The sequence below is a fragment of the Scardinius erythrophthalmus genome, assembly GCF_964197995.2.
Source record: "Scardinius erythrophthalmus genome assembly, chromosome: 21".
NCBI classification, from domain to species: Eukaryota; Metazoa; Chordata; class Actinopteri; order Cypriniformes; family Leuciscidae; genus Scardinius; species Scardinius erythrophthalmus.
Genome location: NC_138241.1, coordinates 566,664 through 587,850, shown reverse-complemented (window position 1 = coordinate 587,850; position 21,187 = coordinate 566,664). Strand labels below are relative to the sequence as shown.

General features: G+C 46.3%; 1 protein-coding gene across 4 annotated transcripts in view; it reads left to right on the top strand.

Moving 5' to 3' along the window:
- The window catches only part of ccdc88ab (coiled-coil domain containing 88Ab), a 100,643-nt gene that overhangs the window by 54,635 nt on the left and 24,821 nt on the right, over positions 1-21,187 (top strand). For 2 of the 4 annotated variants that reach the window (XM_081350633.1, XM_081350635.1), the window contains exons 17-28: positions 1,387-1,525; positions 1,606-1,779; positions 2,250-2,411; positions 2,676-2,953; positions 4,242-4,385; positions 4,461-4,647; positions 10,746-10,891; positions 11,081-11,173; positions 14,280-14,482; positions 15,796-15,837; positions 16,789-16,866; positions 17,397-17,564. In XM_081350633.1, coding sequence (XP_081206759.1) covers positions 1,387-1,525; positions 1,606-1,779; positions 2,250-2,411; positions 2,676-2,953; positions 4,242-4,385; positions 4,461-4,647; positions 10,746-10,891; positions 11,081-11,173; positions 14,280-14,482; positions 15,796-15,837; positions 16,789-16,866; positions 17,397-17,564 — 1,814 coding nt within the window. The remainder of the gene's footprint in view (positions 1-1,386; positions 1,526-1,605; positions 1,780-2,249; positions 2,412-2,675; positions 2,954-4,241; positions 4,386-4,460; positions 4,648-10,745; positions 10,892-11,080; positions 11,174-14,279; positions 14,483-15,795; positions 15,838-16,788; positions 16,867-17,396; positions 17,565-21,187) is intronic. The other 2 variants (XM_081350634.1, XM_081350632.1) reach the window with 1 other exon arrangement.

Sequence of the window (21,187 nt, the reverse complement as noted above, 5' to 3'; positions counted from 1 at the left end):
CTAGTAATCCTGAAGACCTTGATTAGCTGGTTTAAGTGTGTATGAATAGGGTTGGAGCAGAGGTGGTGTTAGACTTCCACATTGTCTGTCATTTTGCCAGACAGGGTCGTAAATTCCATCATCATCTATTATTACCCGTCATTTTAACTTTCATATTTTAATGATAATAAGCCATTTAATAGGCTTTGTTAAAATTTTCATTTTTATTCACAAACTTACAAGACAAACATATAGGCAAGATTATGCATTTATTTGTTTATGAAGAGAAAGTTGAACAGAGACTGTGCGTCACTTTTCAGGTTTCATCATGAATGTTTGTCCAATAAATTGCAATAAGCTTTGTGCTTTTGTTACTTTTGATATGAAACAAAGTCTCAGCTTTCAAATTCTGTCCATTAAATTTAAAAGTTCTATCAATAAATACTGTTTTGTCGCTCTTTAATGTGGCGCGAGACTGCGCCTGAGTTCAAGTGAAGCAGAGCGCGAGTGAATCAATGCAATCAATTCCTTCCTCTTTACTGCGTTACAGGACGAAATAAACATGAATGAACATCATAAAAATATGTCGAAAGATACAGTCCAATTTACCAAAATCCGCATCATGTCTCTCATGTAATCGCTCAATCCGTGTTTCAACCGCAGAAAGACGTCAATAAAACAGCTTGTAAACAGTGTCATGTAACTCAGAAAAGCCATTCGTTTAACATTAACCTTATAGTCCACAAGAGCCACTCGCCAGCACGTGGACAGGGGTTAGAATTACACTTACAAGTTACTATACATCACTCTCCATGTAATCTGTCAAAATGACGGACCGATTTTAGATTTTTCTGTCACTTCTAAAAAAAAAAATCCTTCAATGATGCAAAATGTTCGGTTAACGCAACCTCTGTGTTGGAGCTAAACTGATCTCTGAACCCCTGCTGTACTTACTAGGGCTGACTTACAACTAATCAGTATAATTGATGAGACTCTATAATGAAACAGTTCAAAACAGTGTGGATTAATCTGCAGAAAACCCAGTCATTCAGTACCATGGTATTTCCATCGGAGACCATCACTGTACCATGGTTCATGTGACACGAGCACTGCGTAAAAACCTCTTCTCACAGGCTTACAACTGTCCTTGATCTTAATGTTGAATTTTCTGATTTCGATGTAAACTCCCTTTATCATTTGTTTTCCTGTCTTTCTTGTTTTTTAGATATTTATCCTGTTGTACAGCACAATGGCCAACTACTGTTGCCTTTATTGTGCTATATAAATAAAAGTTGATTGATTGATTGATTGAGAAGGGCCAGAAATAACAGGAAAGAAACTAGCTTGTAACATGTGTTTACATGAATGCTGGAGTCATGAGTGTCTATCTTATTTCACGTTTGTCAGGTTTAAGCTTCTGGAGTGTAAACTGGAGTCCACTCTGAGATCGTCCCTGGAGATTAAAGTGGAGAAGATCTCGGCTCTCGAAGCCCGACTGCAGGAGTCCTCCAACCTCAACCAGCAGCTGCGCCAGGAGCTCAGAACGGTTCGCAGCGTCTAACACATACGCCAGGGGTTTGTGTGGGTGTGTGCAGTAGACCGTGACTGTAGATTGTGTGTATTCAGGTGAAGAAGAACTACGAGGCGCTGCGCCAGCGTCAGGAGGAGGAGTGTGCGGCCCAGAGCTCGCCGGCTCGAGGACGGGAGGAGCACAGCGTCAGTAAGTGGGAGAAGGAGAGTCAGGAGGCCACGCGAGAGCTCCTGAAGCTCAAGGACCGGCTCATCGAGGTGGAGAGAAACGTATGTACCAGCAGCTCAGCACGCGCAGAAGTAGGGCTGGGACAGTATATCGATGCTGAGCTTAGTGTTTGACAGCAGATGGTGCTCTAGGCTAGTTTTAACCACACGCTCAAATGCTCATGAAGAAGAGCGCTCGTGCGTTCGGCTGAGTCTGAATGTGTGCTCGCACCTAAACAGCCCACTGCAAACACCCTGGTTATTCGCTTCGACCTTTCGAACTTTCTGAATGATTATTTTATAGAAGGTTTAAGTGGTGTGTGTTAGGCATTGGAGGCATCACAGCTGTTTCTAAAGCACACAGTTCTGTTAAATTAATCTGCTGTTTAAAACTAAACTCAGTCGATTCGAGAGAGAGTCGCGAAAAAATTGGAATCAACGATGGAATTCACGATGCATCGATTAATTGTCCCAGCCCTAGTCAGAATGCCTTTACGTTCCCAAACCAGTTGCTGATGTTGTTGTTTGTGCAGAACGCCACTCTTCAAGCGGAGAAGCAGGCTCTGCGGACGCAGCTAAAGCAGCTAGAGTCTCAGAGCACTAATCTTCAGGCTCAGATCTTAGCACTACAGAGGCAGACCGCGTCTCTACAGGAGAACAACACCACGCTGCAAACGCAGAACGCCAAACTACAGGTCAGAGACATCATCCACTCAAGCTGTGTTTCTGAGCGGCTGAGCATCAGTGTGTCATAGACGTTTCTCCTCATGAATATTACAGGAGTTTGGTTGTAATTAGCTTTTCAGGAGAGTTGCACACAACTAAAAAGCTTTGCGAAATCTGTAATGAGATCGTGACTACTGATGTTAGTCTTCAGGAACCCTGCTGGCGTCTGTCGTGTGCTCAAGCTAAACGACTTTTGGCATGAGTTGAAGTGAAAGAAAGTGATGTGTTCACAGGTGGAGAACTCTACACTCAACTCTCAGAGCGCTGCTCTCATGTCCCAGAATGCCCAGCTGCAGACGCAGCAGTCCAGCACAGAGAGCGAGAGAGATGTGGCCATACGAGAGAAAGAAGACCTGCGCTCGGTGTACGATCTCCTGCTACACGACCACGAGAAGCTGTCCGCCCTGCACGAGAGACAGGCGTCCGAGTACGAGGATCTGATCGGCAGACACGGAGAGCTGAAGAGTGTCCATAAGAGTCTGGAGGGGCAGCACCGAGGCCTGGAGAACAGGTACAAACATCACCTCACAACTGAGCCAAATCTGATCGCCTTATTTTTTGACATGCTTGCAGAGAAAGGCTCATTAAAACAGTTACTGGGTTGTAACTTTTCTCGTTTTCTGGGTTGGGAGAAGCACCGGGGACCCGATTATAGCACTTAAACGCGTGAAAAGTCAGATTTTTATGATATGTCCCCTTTAAAAGCTCATTTGTTCACCAATCACATTTATTAATGGAAGTAACATTTAACAAACTCCATCCATCCATTCTCCAAAACACTTGTTCTATGTCGGGTCACGCAGGCAGGTGAACAGGTGTGTTTGTTCTCCTCAAATCATGTGTGTTGTTGAGGAGAGTGTGCTAGGTGATCAGAAGCACCATTTTCTCCTGCCGGACCAGAAAATGATCGTTCGGGAATGAACGTACGTTCGGGAGGAGCCTAATCATTCAGTCCAATCATCTTTTCTAGTGGATATAAGCAGCAGTCATCCCTCCATCTCCTCCTCTATTCCATTCTTTTCTCTTTCTATGTAATACCGTTGGGGAGGGTATCTCGAGCCTCAGAATCAAGCCTCCTTCGAGGACAGCAAGCCAAGTTTAAGGGCCATTCCATGTCAAATCAACCAAATCTCGAAAAACTTCCCCAGCACAAAATTCTGATTTTGTTCAAATTTTTTCAGAAGAAAGACAGACATAAATATTGATGAAAGCTAAAATATAAAATATGATGGATTTATATTTACTGAGTAATCCATTATTTTGTCAAGGGGGTCAAATGACAATTTTCACCTGAGATTTGTAGCCAAATTACAGAAGGGTGAAAATGACTTGAGAAAGATGGCAGCATCGTTATTTTATTTTTACACAGAGATTTGTAGATAGATTAGTTAAATCTGTTGACTTTAGCATTCTTTCAGCTGGAGTGCCCTTGAGAGCCACCATAGAGAGCACTCCACATCAGACTATTGTCATTCCCTCATAAACTACATTTCCCATAACTCACTGTCTGGTCTCATCATCCCTGATTGCATCCACCTCATTACCTTTCAGTCTCAGCCTGTTTAAACCATATACACTCATTCATTCACTGCAAAGTCTTGTTTAGTGTCACACTGCAATTCCAAGTATTCTCCTGGTTTTCTTTATCTTGGTTTTCGATCTTCTGTCTGGTTTTCTTGGTTTCCTCTGTTTTTGCCTGTGCCCCTTTGACCCTGTTATTGTTTGGACTGATTGTTTGGAGCGGCATGTGCATTACTCTGTGAGTGTGTGTGTGTGTGTGTGTGTGTGTGTGTGTGCAGGTACAATCAGCTGTTGAAGCAGAAGACTGAGCTGGAGCAGCTGGAGAAGGAACTCAAAGCAGACAGAGAGAAGATGATCTCCGACAACAAGAGCCATCAGGACACAGTTGCACAGTTCCACAGACTCAGTGCGGAGCACCAGACGTGAGTGTCAACCTTTCTCTCTCTCTCTCTCTCTCTCTCTCAGGTGATGCTCATGAGCGTGTGTCCTGTGTGCAGGCTGAACTCTACACACCAACAGCTTCTGAAGGACAGTGAGCTCCTGCAGGCGGATCATAAGAGTCTGAAGACTCAGCTGAACACGGCCCGTCTGGAGCAGACCCGTCTGGAGGCAGAGTTCTCCAAACTCAAGGAGCAGTACCAGCAGCTGGACATAACCTCTGCCAAACTCACCAACCAGTGCGAGGTACGTGCTTCATAACCTCTGCCAAACTCACCAACCAGTGTGAGGTACGCGCTTCATAACCTCTGCCAAACTCACCAACCAGTGTGAGGTACGCGCTTCATAACCTCTGCCAAACTCACCAACCAGTGCGAGGTACACGCTTCATAACCTCTGCCAAACTCACCAACCAGTGTGAGGTACGCGCTTCATAACCTCTGCCAAACTCACCAACCAGTGCGAGGTACGTGCTTCATAACCTCTGCCAAACTCACCAACCAGTGTGAGGTACACACTTCATAACCTCTGCCAAACTCACCAACCAGTGCGAGGTACGTGCTTCATAACCTCTGCCAAACTCACCAACCAGTGTGAGGTACGCGCTTCATAACCTCTGCCAAACTCACCAACCAGTGCGAGGTACACGCTTCATAACCTCTGCCAAACTCACCAACCAGTGTGAGGTACGCGCTTCATAACCTCTGCCAAACTCACCAACCAGTGCGAGGTACACGCTTCATAACCTCTGCCAAACTCACCAACCAGTGCGAGGTACGCACTTCATAACCTCTGCCAAACTCACCAACCAGTGCGAGGTACACGCTTCATAACCTCTGCCAAACTCACCAACCAGTGCGAGGTACACGCTTCATAACCTCTGCCAAACTCACCAACCAGTGCGAGGTACGCGCTTCATAACCTCTACCAAACTCACCAACCAGTGCGAGGTACGCGCTTCATAACCTCTGCCAAACTCACCAACCAGTGTGAGGTACACACTTCATAACCTCTGCCAAACTCACCAACCAGTGCGAGGTACGCGCTTCATAACCTCTGCCAAACTCACCAACCAGTGCGAGGTACGCGCTTCATAACCTCTGCCAAACTCACCAACCAGTGCGAGGTACACACTTCATAACCTCTGCCAAACTCACCAACCAGTGCGAGGTACGCGCTTCATAACCTCTGCCAAACTCACCAACCAGTGCGAGGTACACGCTTCATAACCTCTGCCAAACTCACCAACCAGTGCGAGGTACGCGCTTCATAACCTCTGCCAAACTCACCAACCAGTGTGAGGTACACACTTCATAACCTCTGCCAAACTCACCAACCAGTGTGAGGTACACACTTCATAACCTCTGCCAAACTCACCAACCAGTGTGAGGTACACACTTCATAACCTCTGCCAAACTCACCAACCAGTGCGAGGTACACACTTCATAACCTCTGCCAAACTCACCAACCAGTGCGAGGTACGCGCTTCATAACCTCTGCCAAACTCACCAACCAGTGCGAGGTACGCGCTTCATAACCTCTGCCAAACTCACCAACCAGTGTGAGGTACACGCTTCATAACCTCTGCCAAACTCACCAACCAGTGCGAGGTACACACTTCATAACCTCTGCCAAACTCACCAACCAGTGCGAGGTACGCGCTTCATAACCTCTGCCAAACTCGCCAACCAGTGTGAGGTACGCGCTTCATAACCTCTGCCAAACTCACCAACCAGTGTGAGGTACACGCTTCATAACCTCTGCCAAACTCACCAACCAGTGTGAGGTACACGCTTCATAACCTCTGCCAAACTCACCAACCAGTGTGAGGTACACGCTTCATAACCTCTGCCAAACTCACCAACCAGTGTGAGGTACACACTTCATAACCTCTGCCAAACTCACCAACCAGTGTGAGGTACACGCTTCATAACCTCTGCCAAACTCACCAACCAGTGTGAGGTACACGCTTCATAACCTCTGCCAAACTCACCAACCAGTGTGAGGTACGCGCTTCATAACCTCTGCCAAACTCACCAACCAGTGTGAGGTACACACTTCATAACCTCTGCCAAACTCACCAACCAGTGCGAGGTACACACTTCATAACCTCTGCCAAACTCACCAACCAGTGTGAGGTACACACTTCATAACCTCTGCCAAACTCACCAACCAGTGCGAGGTACACGCTTCATAACCTCTGCCAAACTCACCAACCAGTGCGAGGTACGCGCTTCATAACCTCTGCCAAACTCACCAACCAGTGTGAGGTACGCGCTTCATAACCTCTGCCAAACTCACCAACCAGTGTGAGGTACGCGCTTCATAACCTCTGCCAAACTCACCAACCAGTGCGAGGTACACGCTTCATAACCTCTGCCAAACTCACCAACCAGTGTGAGGTACGCGCTTCATAACCTCTGCCAAACTCACCAACCAGTGCGAGGTACACGCTTCATAACCTCTGCCAAACTCACCAACCAGTGCGAGGTACACACTTCATAACCTCTGCCAAACTCACCAACCAGTGCGAGGTACACACTTCATAACCTCTGCCAAACTCACCAACCAGTGTGAGGTACGCGCTTCATAACCTCTGCCAAACTCACCAACCAGTGCGAGGTACACGGTTCATAACCTCTGCCAAACTCACCAACCAGTGCGAGGTACACACTTCATAACCTCTGCCAAACTCACCAACCAGTGTGAGGTACGCGCTTCATAACCTCTGCCAAACTCACCAACCAGTGCGAGGTACACACTTCATAACCTCTGCCAAACTCACCAACCAGTGCGAGGTACACACTTCATAACCTCTGCCAAACTCACCAACCAGTGTGAGGTACGCGCTTCATAACCTCTGCCAAACTCACCAACCAGTGCGAGGTACGCGCTTCATAACCTCTGCCAAACTCACCAACCAGTGTGAGGTACACACTTCATAACCTCTGCCAAACTCACCAACCAGTGTGAGGTACGCGCTTCATAACCTCTGCCAAACTCACCAACCAGTGCGAGGTACACACTTCATAACCTCTGCCAAACTCACCAACCAGTGTGAGGTACACACTTCATAACCTCTGCCAAACTCACCAACCAGTGTGAGGTACGCGCTTCATAACCTCTGCCAAACTCACCAACCAGTGTGAGGTACACACTTCATAACCTCTGCCAAACTCACCAACCAGTGTGAGGTACACACTTCATAACCTCTGCCAAACTCACCAACCAGTGTGAGGTACGCGCTTCATAACCTCTGCCAAACTCACCAACCAGTGCGAGGTACACACTTCATAACCTCTGCCAAACTCACCAACCAGTGTGAGGTACGCGCTTCATAACCTCTGCCAAACTCACCAACCAGTGCGAGGTACACACTTCATAACCTCTGCCAAACTCACCAACCAGTGTGAGGTACGCGCTTCATAACCTCTGCCAAACTCACCAACCAGTGCGAGGTACGCGCTTCATAACCTCTGCCAAACTCACCAACCAGTGTGAGGTACACACTTCATAACCTCTGCCAAACTCACCAACCAGTGTGAGGTACGCGCTTCATAACCTCTACCAAACTCACCAACCAGTGCGAGGTACGCGCTTCATAACCTCTGCCAAACTCACCAACCAGTGCGAGGTACACACTTCATAACCTCTGCCAAACTCACCAACCAGTGTGAGGTACACACTTCATAACCTCTGCCAAACTCACCAACCAGTGTGAGGTACGCGCTTCATAACCTCTGCCAAACTCACCAACCAGTGCGAGGTACACACTTCATAACCTCTGCCAAACTCACCAACCAGTGTGAGGTACGCGCTTCATAACCTCTGCCAAACTCACCAACCAGTGCGAGGTACGCGCTTCATAACCTCTGCCAAACTCACCAACCAGTGCGAGGTACACACTTCATAACCTCTGCCAAACTCACCAACCAGTGCGAGGTACACACTTCATAACCTCTGCCAAACTCACCAACCAGTGTGAGGTACACACTTCATAACCTCTGCCAAACTCACCAACCAGTGTGAGGTACGCGCTTCATAACCTCTGCCAAACTCACCAACCAGTGCGAGGTACACACTTCATAACCTCTGCCAAACTCACCAACCAGTGTGAGGTACACACTTCATAACCTCTGCCAAACTCACCAACCAGTGTGAGGTACGCGCTTCATAACCTCTGCCAAACTCACCAACCAGTGTGAGGTACACACTTCATAACCTCTGCCAAACTCACCAACCAGTGTGAGGTACACACTTCATAACCTCTGCCAAACTCACCAACCAGTGTGAGGTACGCGCTTCATAACCTCTGCCAAACTCACCAACCAGTGCGAGGTACACACTTCATAACCTCTGCCAAACTCACCAACCAGTGCGAGGTACACACTTCATAACCTCTGCCAAACTCACCAACCAGTGCGAGGTACACACTTCATAACCTCTGCCAAACTCACCAACCAGTGTGAGGTACGCGCTTCATAACCTCTGCCAAACTCACCAACCAGTGTGAGGTACACACTTCATAACCTCTGCCAAACTCACCAACCAGTGTGAGGTACGCGCTTCATAACCTCTGCCAAACTCACCAACCAGTGTGAGGTACACACTTCATAACCTCTGCCAAACTCACCAACCAGTGTGAGGTACGCGCTTCATAACCTCTGCCAAACTCACCAACCAGTGCGAGGTACACACTTCATAACCTCTGCCAAACTCACCAACCAGTGCGAGGTACGCGCTTCATAACCTCTGCCAAACTCACCAACCAGTGCGAGGTACACACTTCATAACCTCTGCCAAACTCACCAACCAGTGTGAGGTACGCGCTTCATAACCTCTGCCAAACTCACCAACCAGTGTGAGGTACGCGCTTCATAACCTCTGCCAAACTCACCAACCAGTGCGAGGTACACACTTCATAACCTCTGCCAAACTCACCAACCAGTGTGAGGTACGCGCTTCATAACCTCTGCCAAACTCACCAACCAGTGCGAGGTACGCGCTTCATAACCTCTGCCAAACTCACCAACCAGTGTGAGGTACACACTTCATAACCTCTGCCAAACTCACCAACCAGTGTGAGGTACGCGCTTCATAACCTCTACCAAACTCACCAACCAGTGCGAGGTACGCGCTTCATAACCTCTGCCAAACTCACCAACCAGTGCGAGGTACACACTTCATAACCTCTGCCAAACTCACCAACCAGTGTGAGGTACACACTTCATAACCTCTGCCAAACTCACCAACCAGTGTGAGGTACGCGCTTCATAACCTCTGCCAAACTCACCAACCAGTGCGAGGTACACTCTTCATAACCTCTGCCAAACTCACCAACCAGTGTGAGGTACGCGCTTCATAACCTCTGCCAAACTCACCAACCAGTGCGAGGTACGCGCTTCATAACCTCTGCCAAACTCACCAACCAGTGCGAGGTACGCGCTTCATAACCTCTGCCAAACTCACCAACCAGTGCGAGGTACGCGCTTCATAACCTCTGCCAAACTCACCAACCAGTGTGAGGTACGCGCTTCATAACCTCTGCCAAACTCACCAACCAGTGTGAGGTACGCGCTTCATAACCTCTGCCAAACTCACCAACCAGTGTGAGGTACGCGCTTCATAACCTCTGCCAAACTCACCAACCAGTGTGAGGTACGCGCTTCATAACCTCTGCCAAACTCACCAACCAGTGCGAGGTACGCGCTTCATAACCTCTGCCAAACTCACCAACCAGTGCGAGGTACGCGCTTCATAACCTCTGCCAAACTCACCAACCAGTGTGAGGTACGCGCTTCATAACCTCTGCCAAACTCACCAACCAGTGCGAGGTACACACTTCATAACCTCTGCCAAACTCGCCAACCAGTGCGAGGTACGCGCTTCATAACCTCTGCCAAACTCGCCAACCAGTGCGAGGTACACACTTCATGAGCTGTAGTGGACACTGATAATGCCTGCAGGGAATTAAACTTAAGCCAAATTCTTAAGTGAAAATTATAATAATCTGATCAGGCTTCATCTATTCATGGATTTACCTCAGAAGGGTGTAACTGTGAGAACTTCACATGTTCACACTAGATCTGGAAGTGCTGAACCATTCACATAGAAGAAACTATACATGCTTTATTGCAGATATCTTGCTGGTTCGTCTTCCACTTCACGTTTTTGCTCGTTATTTGTCATATTGTCTGTTGTGAATGGCTCTATGCTGCCCAATCTCAGGTCAACGTGTGAAGTTCTCCATGAACATGGCGAGGTCCAACTCTGTGAACTAAAACGTTGTTTTCAAACAAAGACATGTGGAGGGTAACCGTGTTTGTGTGAAATGTGTCCTGCAGCTGTTAAGCCAGTTGAAGGGGAATCTAGAGGAAGAGAACCGGCATTTACTGGATCAGATCCAGACCCTGATGCTGCAGAACCGGACCCTGCTGGAGCAGACCATGGAGAGCAAAGACCTGTTCCACGTCGAGCAGAGACAATACATGTATTTATACACACTTATATTCACTTTCATTCTACCCTCATTCTTGTTTATGTTCTAAACCATTAACCAGTAGTTGACCTCAGCTCCTGTGTGCAGATAGTCTGATGCTACTGTCTCTCTCTCTCTCTCTCTCTCTCTCTCTCTCTCTCTCTCTCTCTCTCTCTCTCTCTCACACACACACACACACAGTGATAAACTCAATGAGCTGAGAAGACAGAAAGAGAAACTTGAGGAGAAGATTATGGATCAATATAAATTTTATGACCCATCACCACCTCGAAGGTAAGTGTTGCCATCTCACACAGATCAGCGGATGTGTTTATAACATGGGTTTAACTTAACTTCAGACCCCATGAAGCCAAGTTTTGTTGCTTTTATTCTATGTCTATTATCTTTGAGGAATTCTGTATTCTAGTGTAGTTCTAGAAACATGGACAAAATTTGCTTTTAGAAGATGCATTTAAAATGTACAATCTTTCTCTACTGAAATTCACACTATTAGAAACATTGATTACTCATTTAAGTATTCAAATTTTAGATGTTTACAAAGATCCTTCTATATCTATTGAATCCCACAATAATATTTTAAATATCAGTAAACTTACTATATATAAAATCAGCATTTATTGGGTACTTTCAATTGAGAGGTGGCTGTCCCGAACCCTAAACCTAAATTTCAACTTGTGAAAATGATTCAATTTCAATTTTTTCCATTGTTGTTTTTAAAAATATCTTTTTCATTTCTTTTAAAAAGTGTTTAAAAAAACATTTATTTAATATTTTATTTTTAAATCATGAAACTTTATGTAAAATATGTGTCCCGTATTTTCATGTCACTACCGAAAACTGTGTTTTAGTCCATGGCTGATTTTAACCAAATGTAGGGGATTTTTGATCAGGAGATATCCCTGTGTGCCTCTCTCTCATAGCCTCTCTTTCATTGTAGATAGGTACCATTATTTTGAGGGAAATGTGTTCAGAAGTCTGAAAATCTGTGTGTAACTTTGGAACATCACTACCAAACACCTTTTTTCTGCAATTAAGCAAACTTTGTTGGGTGTTATTCCATAAAATTTAGTTTGTGTGTGTGTGTACAGCTGTTTAGAACTGTGCTAGTTAACCATGTGTTGATAAGCATCTTTGAGCTAGGCTCAAAAGTATCTAAAATTGTCACTACCGAAACGTCATCGTTGTTTTGGTAGTGGCAAAAGGGAACACATAAGTTATGCTAATCATTAGTATCTTAGTATGTTTTAGTAGTCACATTTATTTATATAGCGCTTTTTACAGTACAGATCGTTTCAAAGCAGCTTTACAGAGAGAACAGTAAAATAATGCAAAAAGGTTTGTTTCCAGAAGAAAATAGCGTCACAGTCCAGCTTATATAGCTTTCCAGACTTTCACCTGGAGTGTTGCACAGGTTTTTGTTCTGGGTGACTGCACATACCGCTACTAAGATATGCGGGCACCGAAGCAGGGGTGGAGACAGAGCTTGTTGTGATCAGGAATACCACTCTCCACAATGCCAAGCAATGCTCAGGCTGGACCAGGAGTAGCTGGCAGCCATATCCTCAAGGTTAGAACCTCTGGGTGTGGCCCGTAAAAGCCCAACCTGAGTGTTATTGGTTTCCTGAGAGTATAAGTATTACCATTCAGAGTGCTAGAGTGGTTTCCATTAGGTCCCTGAATAACTCAGAAGTGGAAGGTACAAGAAACCCAAATGGGTAATTTCATTTATCTGTTCTCATCCAGATATTCTCTAAGGTTTTTCCCACTATTATCAGCATGGGTTCACCGTGGATATACATCTTATAGAGGGTAATTATTCTTAAAAAAAAAAAAACATTTATATTTGTCCATTTATATTTCCTGTAGCTCAAACAGTTGAGTGTTGGCGCTTGCAAGGTCATGGGTTCGATTCCCAGGGAAAGCAAGAACTGATAAGAATGTAAAATGTGTACCTTGAAATGCAATGTAAGTCGCTTTGGATAAAAGCATCTGCCAAATGCATAAATGTAAATGTAAATATTTATACATTTAAATGTTTATCCAAGCGGTTTATGTTGCATTTAATCTTTCTCAGTTCATGAATTCCAAAATCATTAACATGCAGCTTGGGTGACACTTGCCCTTAGTACTCAACTCTTTCATTATGAAATGCTTTGAGCCGCAATTCAAAGACTGTGTTTTGCTCCATACTCCCCAATATACTTGATCTACTGCAGTTTGCCCACCACCCAAACAGAACTATGGACAATGGTATAAACCCCAATACTACATGCCACCCTTTCCCACTTAAATCACATGAAGGGAAAAACTATATTAGGTTGATGTAAGTTGGTTACAGGTAAGCATTCAAGACTGTAATCTCCATCAGAATTGTTTCCAAGCTCTGGACTAAGTTCCTCAATCTGCCTGTGGGTCCTGGATTTCCTAATTGTTAGACACATCCTCTCTCATCCTAAACTCTGGCTTCCCAGGGAATGGAAACTGATCAAATCTGCTGATGGCATTGTAGTGGTAGGCCCAGTCATGGACAGTGATGGAGGAGATGGGGAATCTGGCATGGGGATCCTATATTCTTTCCTCTCACTAGTCTACCTCACTAACTGCACTTCCCAAAGGCATCGTAAGCCTAAGTAGCTCATAAAGACTATTGGTGCCAATGATTTCTGCAATCTACTTAGGCTTATGATGCTTTTGAAATGCCGGTCAGTCTGTTGCTGAACGATCCTGGCACATCCCTAATGCACAGTGTGGGACAGCAATACTTTTACCATCCCAGATGTCAGAAGTTCAGAATGTGCCTCCGATAAAAGCATCATCTACGACCGCATCACTGTCTAGAACGGCTCCTCACAGGCCCTTCAGAGAGGGAAACTTTTTCAGAGAGGGATTTACCCTCCATGTGAGACATGGGCTCTAGGAAGTGCAGGATAAGAGCCAAGATAACCGTTGTGCATAAACATTTCTATGGGCTCCTAATGCTCATGCATTTTTATAAATTGTGTACAGTGACAACATACACACCAGTGAGCTGTACTGCACTGGTCATCTTTCTTTTTATTTATGACATTTGCATTGCATTGACTTCTGGGAGGCACATCATTGAGTTGCATGCACTCTTTGTGAACGCTGTCTCAGATTCATGTGAAATTTCTCCAAGCTGGTCTTCCTGACTAAGTTGATTAAACTGGGATTGGTTTGTTCAAGAGTAGAAATACTTTTGTGTCATTTTTCTCTGCAGAGGAGAACAGAAAACACTGTGTATGCCCACTGAGAGTTCGTTTAGATGGGACAAACACAAAGCTTCAGACGAACAGCTTTTTGTGTGTATTGCAAGTGCATTATCGATGCACATAATGAGGGTTGCGTGTGGTTTCTGCAGGAGAGGTAACTGGATCGCACTGAAGATGAGGAAGCTCATCAAGCCGAAGAGTCGTGAGCGCATGCGCTCTCTCACACAGACCCCGTCCCGCTCGGAGTCCAGCGAAGGGTTCCTGACGCTGCCCCACCCAGACAGCCAGGACAGCTCGTCCGTGGGCTCCGGGTCCAACTCGCTGGAGGATTCACTCGCGCACCACAGCGGCAGTGAGTATACGCACTCTTCCTGCAGTCTGAGAGTTTGAACATCGTTTAGAGAGATACTTCACTCCCATATCACTCCGATTCAGAGGTTAGAGAGTATACTTCACTCCTGAATCACTCCGATTGACTCCCATATCACACTGATTGATTCAGAGGTTAGAGAGTACACTTCACTCCTGAATCACTCCGATTGACTCCCATATCACACTGATTGATTCAGAGGTTAGAGAGTATACTTCACTCCCATATCACTCTGATTCAGTGGGGCTTTTCACATTTGAACTAGTTAACCTGGGGCCATTGCTTTACACTGCTCATAATTTACCCAGGGTTAACAATTCATCTGGGGTATTCATAAACCTATGTGCATATTTGTGGTGTCAGTGTCACTGATTGAACAAACGCTGCATACAACCTGTTTACATAAAGGCTCACGCATTTTGCATCCTCATATTATATATTGCCAACTAAACTATCAAGTTTTTCCTGAATGAACTTTTCAGATTATAATGGTAAGAATGAAACTGTCTCTTCTTCAGTCCAATTGTCATGTTTTCATCACCATTTGACAAGTTTCTCTGACAATCCAAAGCCTGTGAACATGAGGCACAGGACTGGTTGTGTGTTGCTAAGCATCTAGAGCACATCGCGTCACACTGCACACGTGTTGCACTGCAATGTGGGGTTAACCGTGCATTCTGCTCCGGAGCAGGACTTCATAACCCCGGGTAAAAAGCGGTGCTAACCTTGCTTTTAAATTACAAGTGTAAATCGTTCCTTTACCCATGGTTAAAAAAGTGGTTTAGAACGATGATAACCGGATCAGTGAGAAAAGCACCCATGAGTGACTGAGTCATCTGACTGATTCTGAATCTTTCGACTAATTTCCTGAGGAGAACCAGTGTGTGTCCGACTCATGGTCTGGCTGGTAGTGTGTTAGTGGCACGTGAGGGTTTAAAATAAAGAAATGTTCCGTCGTCACTTATGTGCCCCCAAATCGTTTTCCAAAAGAATTAATGTTTGTTGTTAATTTTTTCAGTCAAAGCTATTTATGAAGTTGATATAAAGTTGGGTAACGCTTTACAATAAGGCCTCATTTGTTAACATTAGTTAATGCATTAATTAACTATTAACTATGAGCAATATATTGTTATATAATTTACTTATCTTTGTTAATGTTAGTTAATAAAAATGCAATTGTTTGATGGTGAGCTCACATCTCAGCTAGAGTATGTTAACAGGAAACATGTATGATGTATGATTGCGTAGTTCCAGCCTGACGTTTTCTCTTGTGTTTTCTTGCTTTCTTTGTGAAGGGAAGAGAGCTGAGAAAAGCCAAACACAGGCTTCCTCTAACGGTATGCTGTCAGTCAGCCCATGAACACTCTGCATTTGTGTTCATCTCTATTAAAAGGTGCAATTCAAACAGTACGTGTGACTGTAATCCAGCGCTCGCCGCCAGTGTCATTCATACAGCTGTGCGTGAGAGCGGCTCAGTGATGATGTGTGGCATTGCACCCTTTAATGATCATTCCATGTTGTGCTGTTGGCATCACGTAGTAGCCGCGTTTCCATCACCCTTCAAACTGAGCAAATTTAAAATTGAAAATACTCCCCATGGAAACACGTCGATTTCGCTAAAACTCCCATATATCGCAAAAAATTTTTACGCTCACATGACGTGCTTTTTCAGGCACTTCGAAAAAGTTATATTTCTCAAATACGTAAAAGTCGATCATTCTTTAAAGAAGGCATGGTATGTTTGGACAGCAGATGAGACAGACTTCTTAATTAAACTCATAAAAGACTAAAGAAGTACGGCAATACTGGATTCTAAACAACAAAGAATTGCCACAATTTATCAAGAGCTTGAAGCAGAAATGAGGGGAAACACCCAGAAACTCCTCACAAGTATAAGGGTCTTTCCTTGCCATTAATGTCGGAAAACACGCCTACGTCTCCTTCCATTAATAATAATGGCTAGTGCGGTGGCTGATATACGTAAACCTACCAACATCTGTTGCCATGATTTTTGGAACGTTTTAGTCACATAACATCGGTTAATGGAAACGCAGTCATTTCCCAATAGTTTTTTATTGACGTTTAGAAAATATCGCAAAAGTTTTGCACAAATCTGTAATGGAAACGCAGCTAGTGTGGCGTACGTTTCACCGCTCGCTCACTACATGTGTGTTCCTGTGTCCTGCAGCTGTGATGGATGTTGACCACATGTGCATCAGTTTGACACTGTTGTCTTGCTAACACCCGTCTTTTCTCTCCTCCCGCTCGTTGCGTTTGTCCGGTGACAGCGCTGAAAAAGCTTCCGTTCATGAGGAACCGATCCAAGGAGAAAGACCGAGTGAAGGCCGTCTACCGCCGCTCTATGTGTAAGACACCCGATAGTCCACACCCATCATGCTCTTCTCTTACTGTCCGTCTCTTCTGCAGTGGAGTCTCTCATCATTGATCATCATCATCACATATTTCACACACATGCAGTCCTCATTCTCTTGTGATGTCATGGATGTTAATGTTTGTCTTTTCTGATGCAGAAATGGAGATTTAAGGAACTGGTTAGTGAGTGTCCTGCTAACACACGGTTTAAGTGTCACACTTGGTCACACTGCCTGCTAGACTTCCATTATTAATATATATATGAGTGTAAACACTGATCTGACTGTGCTTATATACCTCACGCTGCTTTACTAGCATTATAACCACTAGTGGAGTCGTGTTATTCTCTACATCTCATGTGCCCGTGAAGCATCCTGTGGTGTTTACTGCATCGTCACTCCATGAATCACTTTCAGCATTTGCTCCTCATGTCTCTTTCTTTTCTCCGCTGTTACTCATACTCATACTTCATGCATGCGAGCAGTCCTTCACCGTGTTAATGCTGTGTGTGTGTGTGTGTCAGCCATGAACGACCTGCTGCAGACAATGGCTGTGTCCGAGGGTCAGTGGTCCAGCAGCACGGATCATCTGGAAGCTCCTGATGGGAAGGAGTTCGGATCCATGGACTATTCCAGCGCTGCTGCTGATTACGCAAGCCTGATCCGCGGCGCTCGACACCGCACCAATACAGGTAGAGTTCTCCTTCACCGCACAGACACAGGTAGAGTTCTCCTTCACCTCACAGACACAGGTAGAGTTCTCCTTCACCGCACAGACACAGGTAGAGTTCTCCTTCACCGCACAGACACAGGTAGAGTTCTCCTTCACCTCACAGACACAGGTAGAGTTCTCCTTCACCGCACAGACACAGGTAGAGTTCTCCTTCACCGCACAGACACAGGTAGAGTTCTCCTTCACCTCACAGACACAGGTAGAGTTCTCCTTCACCTCACAGACACAGGTAGAGTTCTCCTTCACCTCACAGACACAGGTAGAGTTCTCCTTCACCGCACAGACACAGGTAGAGTTCTCCTTCACCTCACAGACACAGGTAGAGTTCTCCTTCACCTCACAGACACAGGTAGAGTTCTCCTTCACCTCACAGACACAGGTAGAGTTCTCCTTCACCTCACAGACACAGGTAGAGTTCTCCTTCACCTCACAGACACAGGTAGAGTTCTCCTTCACCGCACAGACACAGGTAGAGTTCTCCTTCACCTCACAGACACAGGTAGAGTTCTCCTTCACCGCACAGACACAGGTAGAGTTCTCCTTCACCGCACAGACACAGGTAGAGTTCTCCTTCACCGCACAGACACAGGTAGAGTTCTCCTTCACCTCACAGACACAGGTAGAGTTCTCCTTCACCTCACAGACACAGGTAGAGTTCTCCTTCACCTCACAGACACAGGTAGAGTTCTCCTTCACCTCACAGACACAGGTAGAGTTCTCCTTCACCGCACAGACACAGGTAGAGTTCTCCTTCACCTCACAGACACAGGTAGAGTTCTCCTTCACCTCACAGACACAGGTAGAGTTCTCCTTCACCTCACAGACACAGGTAGAGTTCTCCTTCACCGCACAGACACAGGTAGAGTTCTCCTTCACCTCACAGACACAGGTAGAGTTCTCCTTCACCTCACAGACACAGGTAGAGTTCTCCTTCACCTCACAGACACAGGTAGAGTTCTCCTTCACCGCACAGACACAGGTAGAGTTCTCCTTCACCGCACAGACACAGGTAGAGTTCTCCTTCACCTCACAGACACAGGTAGAGTTCTCCTTCACCGCACAGACACAGGTAGAGTTCTCCTTCACCGCACAGACACAGGTAGAGTTCTCCTTCACCGCACAGACACAGGTAGAGTTCTCCTTCACCGCACAGACACAGGTAGAGTTCTCCTTCACCGCACAGACACAGGTAGAGTTCTCCTTCACCTCACAGACACAGGTAGAGTTCTCCTTCACCTCACAGACACAGGTAGAGTTCTCCTTCACCTCACAGACACAGGTAGAGTTCTCCTTCACCTCACAGACACAGGTAGAGTTCTCCTTCACCTCACAGACACAGGTAGAGTTCTCCTTCACCTCACAGACACAGGTAGAGTTCTCCTTCACCTCACAGACACAGGTAGAGTTCTCCTTCACCTCACAGACACAGGTAGAGTTCTCCTTCACCTCACAGACACAGGTAGAGTTCTCCTTCACCTCACAGACACAGGTAGAGTTCTCCTTCACCGCACAGACACAGGTAGAGTTCTCCTTCACCTCACAGACACAGGTAGAGTTCTCCTTCACCTCACAGACACAGGTAGAGTTCTCCTTCACCTCACAGACACAGGTAGAGTTCTCCTTCACCTCACAGACACAGGTAGAGTTCTCCTTCACCGCACAGACACAGGTAGAGTTCTCCTTCACCGCACAGACACAGGTAGAGTTCTCCTTCACCTCACAGACACAGGTAGAGTTCTCCTTCACCTCACAGACACAGGTAGAGTTCTCCTTCACCTCACAGACACAGGTAGAGTTCTCCTTCACCTCACAGACACAGGTAGAGTTCTCCTTCACCTCACAGACACAGGTAGAGTTCTCCTTCACCGCACAGACACAGGTAGAGTTCTCCTTCACCTCACAGACACAGGTAGAGTTCTCCTTCACCTCACAGACACAGGTAGAGTTCTCCTTCACCTCACAGACACAGGTAGAGTTCTCCTTCACCGCACAGACACAGGTAGAGTTCTCCTTCACCGCACAGACACAGGTAGAGTTCTCCTTCACCGCACAGACACAGGTAGAGTTCTCCTTCACCGCACAGACACAGGTAGAGTTCTCCTTCACCGCACAGACACAGGTAGAGTTCTCCTTCACCGCACAGACACAGGTAGAGTTCTCCTTCACCGCACAGACACAGGTAGAGTTCTCCTTCACCTCACAGACACAGGTAGAGTTCTCCTTCACCGCACAGACACAGGTAGAGTTCTCCTTCACCTCACAGACACAGGTAGAGTTCTCCTTCACCTCACAGACACAGGTAGAGTTCTCCTTCACCTCACAGACACAGGTAGAGTTCTCCTTCACCTCACAGACACAGGTAGAGTTCTCCTTCACCTCACAGACACAGGTAGAGTTCTCCTTCACCGCACAGACACAGGTAGAGTTCTCCTTCACCTCACAGACACAGGTAGAGTTCTCCTTCACCTCACAGACACAGGTAGAGTTCTCCTTCACCGCACAGACACAGGTAGAGTTCTCCTTCACCTCACAGACACAGGTAGAGTTCTCCTTCACCGCACAGACACAGGTAGAGTTCTCCTTCACCGCACAGACACAGGTAGAGTTCTCCTTCACCGCACAGACACAGGTAGAGTTCTCCTTCACCGCACAGACACAGGTAGAGTTCTCCTTCACCGCACAGACACAGGTAGAGTTCTCCTTCACCGCACAGACACAGGTAGAGTTCTCCTTCACCGCACAGACACAGGTAGAGTTCTCCTTCACCGCACAGACACAGGTAGAGTTCTCCTTCACCGCACAGACACAGGTAGAGTTCTCCTTCACCTCACAGACACAGGTAGAGTTCTCCTTCACCGCACAGACACAGGTAGAGTTCTCCTTCACCGCACAGACACAGGTAGTGTTCTCCTTCACCGCACAGACACAGGTAGAGTTCTCCTTCACCGCACAGACACAGGTAGAGTTCTCCTTCACCTCACAGACACAGGTAGAGTTCTCCTTCACCGCACAGACACAGGTAGAGTTCTCCTTCACCTCACAGACACAGGTAGAGTTCTCCTTCACCTCACAGACACAGGTAGAGTTCTCCTTCACCGCACAGACACAGGTAGAGTTCTCCTTCACCTCACAGACATAGGTAGAGTTCTCCTTCACCGCACAGACACAGGTAGAGTTCTCCTTCACCGGTAGAGTTCTCCTTCACCTCACAGACACAGGTAGAGTTCTCCTTCACCTCACAGACACAGGTAGAGTTCTCCTTCACCTCACAGACACAGGTAGAGTTCACCTTCACCGCACAGACACAGGTAGAGTTCTCCTTCACCTCACAGACACAGGTAGAGTTCTCCTTCACCGCACAGACACAGGTAGAGTTCTCCTTCACCTCACAGACACAGGTAGAGTTCACCTTCACCGCACAGACACAGGTAGAGTTCTCCTTCACCGCACAGACACAGGTAGAGTTCTCCTTCACCGCACAGACACAGGTAGAGTTCTCCTTCACCGCACAGACACAGGTAGAGTTCTCCTTCACCGCACAGACACAGGTAGAGTTCTCCTTCACCGCACAGACACAGGTAG